At 49.2% G+C, this 7618-nt stretch overlaps 1 protein-coding gene across 1 annotated transcript; it reads right to left on the bottom strand.

Moving 5' to 3' along the window:
• Positions 1–6364: 6364 nt before the first annotated feature.
• On the bottom strand, positions 6365–7149 carry ENH_00011230 (hypothetical protein; the record flags this gene model as incomplete). Its single annotated transcript, XM_013584206.1, has 2 exons — positions 6365–6667; positions 6817–7149. 2 exons carry the CDS (start codon positions 7147–7149, stop codon positions 6365–6367), a joined length of 636 nt encoding a protein of 211 aa, XP_013439660.1.
• Positions 7150–7618: the final 469 nt, after the last annotated feature.

Genomic DNA, 7618 nt, shown 5'->3' with positions numbered 1-7618 from the left:
ATGCAGAGCTAAGCTGGGCTAACAGTCTCTGAAATGCTGGACCGTCGTCGTTATGCACGCAGGCAAACATCACCCACAACAATGTTTAAGGGTTTCCTCCTCACTGCAGTGTATTTTGCCTCGGGTCACCTGCATAATACGTTGCAGAAAAGCCAGCAAAATGCGCCTTTTCTTAGCGCGCAGTGATAATTGTCTCCGTCGAAGAGCTCAGCAGAGAGGCGTTGGAAGCATCGAAACGCCCAACCCTCAAGATAAGCCGTTCCTCTAAGAGTCCTAGCTTAGTACGCAGCATGCAAATAAGACGCCGGCCATATTTTGCGCGCACAAAAATAGCAACGTCACAAGCGCTTTGGGGCGCACCTTCTTTGCTCGCGGCACACTCCCGCTGCCGAAATCAAGCTGCATTCATCTGAGGATGCATGTAGCGAGAGAAAAGCAACCTCTGTTAAAACACCAAGCCAAAAATCGAAAATTGTTTATCTCGACAGACCCGCTGCAGGCAAAGACCACTGCAGCCTTCAGCCCGCCAAAGCTCTGCACACGACTCCACATACCAGCAGAAATTCAGCCAAAAAAGTCACCAGCATAGCATACACTTGTCTTAGGACAATCAAAAATCCTTCTGTACTGGAAACAAGCAACATTGTCCAAGGGGCTTAACGGAAGGCAACATCTGCTGGCGCTGCCTGCATGTGCTTGCGCTGGGGAATGTGACAGCACGATTTGTCTTTTCCAATTGCAGTTTTCCGCAGTGTGCAAACAGAACAAGGATAATGACGAGAACAGTGTTGCCTGGAAAAGGTATGAACTCGCCACCGATGCGAACACGGCGCACAATGCAAAGGGATAATGCACGAAGATTTCATGTACTTTAATAAATGGGATCCGGCAAATTTTTCACGCATATTTGTTGCATGCCAGTGTAGCCGAAATTCGCCATGAACAGTCTTTCAAGCCACGCTCGAAAGATGCGACCGAACATCGACTTCGAAACAATGCGTTGCGGAATTTCGCACCCAGGATAGCTGCTTTGAAAATAAACGTTCTTGCTTGAAATTCATACTGCGTGCCATAATACAGACTGCATTCCACGCTGCTTCCGATACAGCCATCATAAAAAACATTGATCAGCAAAGAGGTGTCAACTAGCAGGACTTAAAAATCAGCAGGTGGCAAGCTCGAAACACTCATTAGCTCTTCTCGGTCTGCAAACAGACACCGCTTACGTCGGCACATCACGCAAGGTACGCGGCAGAAATGTGCATTTCCAGCGCAAGTGATCTTTGTCAAGCGGTAGCTTTCTAGTAATATCTTCTGCAGGATGAATACAAAGCATTAGTGGCCCGATGTTACCGAGTAACATCAGGCCACTAATGCTTTGTGTAAGTCTTTTAGCACTGATAGGCCAGAAAACTCCATCGCTCGACGAACCATACTGGGGCTGGTTTATTTTACGAAATTGAGCAGAATGCACCTTCGTTTTGCTTCCTTCTATCCAATTGCACGAATCTGGCAGCGATTGGCTATTCAGAGATGAAAACATTGTCCCCTCCAGCGACGTACAGAAAATTCACCAGATCTTGATTCCACATTCAAAATAAATGTCACAAAGTAGGTTGAGATGGCACTCTATGTCAGGGTGTTGTCTGGTGTCACCCTGGAGCGACTCAGGGGACCGCAACACCATGCGCACTCACAGAGGCATATGCCGTAACGTCGTCAGTGTTTATTTGACATGACACAGTCTGGCACCGTCAGAAAAAGTACTGATTTGTTGTATTCCTAGAAGGATCATACTTTCTTCTTGCCTCTCTGTCGTGGTGGTTGGAACGGTTGATTCCTTTCTAAAGCTTTAGAGTCTTGCGGTTTTTCAGGCCCTCCGGAATCGCCAGAAGCGCCGCCCGTTGCACATACGTGCTTCCAAAGAGCATCCGAATGTATATACAATGCGCTTACTTAAGAAATAACTTCACGCAACTTCTGGTTAACTTCATATTGCTGAAGGAACCAGGAGGCATTCCGGCGCCCCTGCAATGAGATAGCGTAATTAACCAGGTGCGCTCAAAGCAAGTTTCTGCAGTGTGATTATTGAATAATTCGCCATATTTCCTCATCTTTCATTTTACGTCTGAAAGTATAGATCATAACCGAGCAAGGCAGTTGTGGGCTTAGCGAGCACGTCTGCCAACAGAACTCTGCAGGGTATCTCGATGAACAGCCATTACAACTCGCGAAACTCATTTCGAGACCAACAGTTACACTCTTCCGTCTTTTTTATTGCCTGCTCATACGAGCGCACAGGCACCTAAACACACTTTATGAACAGGGCCAGTTGGGGGAAGAAAGACAAGCACAAAATGAAAGGCTGCTCGCATGGAGATATGCAGGAATGATGTGCGTTGTGGCCCTCCAGTGGCCTCGTGTAGCCCGCTGGTAATGTGTCTTGCAGGTCTCAACCAGTGTCGTTCGTTCGTGTCCTCTTGCAACCGTCGGGACCTGTAACTGCTGTTTGCCGATTGTTTAAAGAATCACATGAATTTTTCGATGACTGTAACGCATTTACAGCCAACCAAAGTCACTCCCTTTATCAGCAGATTCACCATTGCAGAAAACGTTTTTTCTCCCTCCTATATGACGGTCATATGTGTCAATGGCGCACGAAAAAGTCATACACCATGAGGCGCTATTGGGTGCTCTCCTTTGCCCGATTACATAGCGCGTTTCACGGTGTGTGCCATTTTATCTACAGGCAAATATTTCAAAGTAAGCATCAGAGCTTTTCGGGTGAGCAAGAACCTTCAATGTGTCAGCAACGCAATTAACAGCGACGCTCTTCTACTGGGTGTATGCATTGGTTTTCCACGTGATTGAACGGTTTTTCTCGGCGCATTGCTTTCTAAGAAAAGACAGCAGCCACCAAAAAAAATCAAAGAGCAGGCCCCGGATGCTACACTGTCGCGTATTTAACCCATGATGCGTCAAGCCGTGAAGGGGGCTCGTCAGGTGTGGTGAAGAACCCGCCGTTGGTCCTTGAAATTTATTACTAGCTTACAGGGCTATCATTTTCTCCTTCGTCAGACATTTGACGCCCACGTATGCCTCTAGTTTCGCTTGTCCAGTGAACTTTTAGGTATCTGTGGCACTGCATAAGCACAAAAGCGACTGCCACTCCTACGAAGATTACAGCAATATTGAGAAAAAAAGACACAGCAGATTGGCGAAACTTGTTGAAAACAGTCAACATCTTCTGGTGTTTCACATATAATTCACTATGAGGGAGTTCGGCCTCAACCGTAAGAGTAGCTGCACCCCCTGCTTGGGAGAACCCATGTTCTAGAACACCGACAAGGAAGCAGGTGAAGGGTATTAGGAGCCAGTAACCCATCTTGGAAAACGAAACGCGAAGCACGGCAGTGTAGAAAATTTAGTTATTGCCTTTTGATCATGCGTCTCAGTGCATTCTGTATGCTGTTCTTCAGTGAGCGGGGGGGTCGTGTTCCCGCTGTGGTGTGCTGCCGACCAGCTGGAGCGATGTGAAGCTCATGTCCTACCAGCTCCGCGTTCCCGAGGTACTAAAACAGTCAATGCTGCTTCAAGATGAAGTTTCAGTAATCTAGAGATGTAACGCACAGTAAGAAACGTGGACACCTTGGTAGTATGTCAATACCATCGACTTGAGATAGTACGTCTGCATCCACTAGAGCACTATCGACAACCATCACACACACACGCGCAACTTGCTCAGTTGTTTGGCAAGGTATGCCAATTGCTGAATATAGTGCTGTATTAATTATTTTCTTACGTTCATATAAACAATATGGATTGGAGTGCTTATGTTCGATTTGTAAACCCGATTCGTGAACTCTCCTGAGCACTGCGAAGCGTGCAGGAACGTTGGTGACTCGGCGAACGACGCACCGTCACTACACTTGCGGAAAGCAGCGTGAGTCGATTGCATGAGCATTCACAAACTCGAAATTCAGTTTTCGGCTGCCTTTAATTAGCTTTTCCAGCTCAGTGGTTTCAGTTGTCCCCTTGAAACGAGGGCTATAATTTTGACATGCCCTGCCATAGTCCAGTGCTGCCTGGAACACCGTGGTAGGTTTTTTTTTGTCCAGAGAGAGCACTTCCAAGGTACTAATCTGAGACGATGATGAGAATGGCTGAGTGCTAATGGCCCGCACGCTAACATATGTATATATATATGAATATAGTATATATGGGCCAGGTGTAAAGTACCCATACACAACTGCCTGCTCCCTGAAAAGCTGGTTACCTTCCAGTAGACTATTGGAGAATTATGGCACAGTGCGCGTTAGCGTCTTCGCAAAACGACAAGTGCCGCGGTGCATGGCATGTGATCTTGGCAGGCTAGCTAAAGTTTTCATGCATATAGGCGCGGAACTCTCATTAAACGCAGGATACATGACCGCTAAAATACTTCATTATGCACATCAGAACTAATACCCAACATTGCATTCCGTACTGGCTGCGTTCAATGCGTGTAGCAGACTCCCTCCGCCCATCGACAACGTGTCATCACATCCAACACCACAACTGGCGACAACATTCAGTCTGAACTTCACACGAAAAAAAAGCGTTGGAAAAAGCATAGGTGCTGTAGACCCGCAGCAAAACAACAGCAACGCCCATCAAAAACAGCATTTATGTCCAACAATGCCAAATAGGCATCCTCAACAGACTCTAAACAATGATGCCCCCCAAGACTATTCTGAGTTAGCAAATCGCCAATCAAATGGCTTCAAGCATTCGCATTCACCTTCACAGGACGCATTATGCAGTTTTTGACAGGACGCGAGTCGATATAATTGCACCCTCCTGGTCCGCTGTTGCAGTGCAAGCAATGAACCAGCAAGCGGCTTGCACATACAGCGTGCGCCGTGACACCGCAGCCTATTCCATTTGCTTCCAAGGAACCCTGCCCGTCCATGAAAAAACGTCAAAGCACAATGGGATTTCGCGTTGCTATGTGCGAGACAAAGAGAAAGGCAAATACCACAATGCTTGCAACTCTGGTGAAGTTCCATCAGTGAATCGGCTGTTTAGCAACACCCTGAACTCTCAAACTATGAACAACACTGCATTTGCATTAAAGCGATTCGACCATGATCTCTAAAACTCCCAGGATAGGTCCCTGCGGAATGACAGAAATAGAAAGGCATACTTGCACAAGCAGAACATCAATGTAATGCGCGAATCTACGGATAGCCTCAAACCAAAATACACGTCATACTCCAAATTATCCAACAAACAATGCACGCAAACAATGCGTTGTGCCAATGCTAACGACGTTTTGATGGCCAGATATTATATGAGCCGCAGCCGCAAAGCTTCCATGCACAAGCACCTACTCTCTGCAAAGCAACTGCATTCTGAGTCGGCCGCTGCGCTGCGCACGCGTTGCAGACCTAACTGTGTCACAGTCGTACCAAGACACTAATTGCGCTCCGCATGCGGTGCAAACGAAATCATGCTGCAGTCATGCTAAATCAACAGAGATCACAAATACTGTGACACGAGGCACGGCGTCCTCGACAGACTGCCTAGAGATTTCTTCCCAAAAGAGTGAACTCCCTGCAGATTAAAACGCATCACTACGATATATATGTCATACTGGGTGGGCTCCATCAGACGCTTGAGAAGGTCCATAGCGACTCTCGTAAGCGCAGGCAACTTTGTGCACATTCAACAACTCGAGTAGCAGAGCTATCCGAACCTAGCTGCCCATCCAAGAGAGCTTCTGGCATATCTGTAGTGCACAGCGCCTACTGCTGCGACTATCCTGCTACCTGCCCCTCGAGCAGAGCCTATGATCGGCACCTAACGTAAGCCCATTTCCTTGAAACAGTAGCTTATATTTATCGAAATACAGTAATTCCTAAGTTCCCAAAATCTGTTGTTGTTCGATTCGCCCCACTCGGGGTGCTCGCCTCCTAGGCCCTGTGGGGAGGAGGCCTGCACTGGTGCCGGCGCTATCGCCAGCCCCAGTCTCCACACAATTTCCGTACATTACACGTATTCATTAGAACTAACAGACATTTTGCCTTACTTTGATCCTAGTAGGAGGGTCCTGTCCTCCTCCAGTGTTGCGGCCCCTTGTAGGTCGCTAGCTAGCTATCATCTCTAGGACACTAGCCAGCCCCATTGTAGTGCCTGTGCACTACAACTTCCCCCCTTGCCGGACTGAAGAGACCTACCCCAAAACGCATTATTTTTGCCTTTCCAATCTCTGTGCTCTTCTAAAGCTAACGCCGTGAGCGCACGCGGTGCGCAGCGCTCCCTCCCCCCTCCTCATTGAAGGGTGCCCGTGCTGCAGGCGGTGGAATGTGACGGACCCATACGTCTACGCCTCGGAAGAACCAATGTTGTTTCGAGCCTGAAGACGTCTTCGTTGGCGGCGGCGCCAAGCGCGAAGCAAAGCCGGGCAGCCTGTAAGGTGGTGAGCTGGCTCCCATGTGGATTGATCTTCGGGGGCCCCGCGCCACTTCACGAGGTACTGGGCTGCATCTCCCGAGCCGCGTTGGTCCATAATACAGTCGATTTCGTATTCCTCTGTGGGATTGCCTGCTGCATCGTGGATAGGAGGCCAGGCGGCGTCGGCTGCCGGGGGAACCAAAGCGGGAGGGCGGGGGCGGTGGGGAACTAGCTGCGGAACGTGGAAAACGTTATGGCATTCATAGGCGGGAGGCAGAGCGAGACGGTAAGCGACAGTTCCTATGCGTTCGATGACTTCGCCCAGTCGCTTAGGTGGATAGTTCTCCGTAGATACACCAAATACGTTAGAGCCGGGCCCACAAGGTTGTCTATATGTGCATTTCCCCACTCGCGCGGTTCCAATCCCATCTGGGTGCACCGGCGCTCGATGCGCAGAAGAAAGGCCTTCATAGTGCTGCCGTCGTCTGGTAGTATGGGAGTCGTTGCGCCGGATTCCACGTTTTCCCCTATAACAGTACTTATCACACTCTTAGCGGACTGGAATTTGTCCCACGTGACGAAGGGACTGTCTCCTGGCATAACATTGGTCATAGGTATCACCTGCGGGGGCGCCTCCTTATGCCCATGCGGCCGCTCTGCCACGGTGGGCTTCAAAGTCGCGTGGCGATGATGGGCTGGCGTCCCGCTCGGCATTTTGTTGCCTCACATTGTAGAAGTCTCCTGCGGTGGGGCCAATAACGCGTCCGTTGCGGAGATGCATCCCTTACCGAGCGAAAATTTCTAGGCATGAGTTATTAAAACATAGTATTTCTACTCCCAAGCCCGGAAAGAACAAAGATTTCATTCCCGGAACGGCCCCCAAATGTAGTGCACAGCGCCTACTGCTGCGACTATCCTGCTACCTGCCCCTCGAGCAGGGCCTATGAATGGCTCCTAACGTTGGCCCATTTCCTTGAAACAATAGCTTATATTTATCGAAATACAGTAATTCTTAGGTTTCCAAAATCTGTTGTTGTTCGACTCGCCCCACTCGGGGTGCTCGCCTCCTAGGCCCTGTGGGGAGGAGGCCTGCACTGGTGCCGGCGCTATCGCCAGCCCCAGTGTAGTGCACTGCGCCCGCAGCTGCGACTACGTGCTCTCAGTCCCTTGGGCAGGGTCTATA

The sequence above is a fragment of the Eimeria necatrix genome, genomic scaffold (genome assembly GCF_000499385.1).
Source record: "Eimeria necatrix Houghton genomic scaffold, Enh_scaff1343, whole genome shotgun sequence".
In the NCBI taxonomy this organism is placed as follows: Eukaryota; Apicomplexa; class Conoidasida; order Eucoccidiorida; family Eimeriidae; genus Eimeria; species Eimeria necatrix.
The sequence above is the reverse complement of the archived record's forward strand: the minus strand, read 5'-3'. Positions and strand labels throughout refer to the sequence as shown.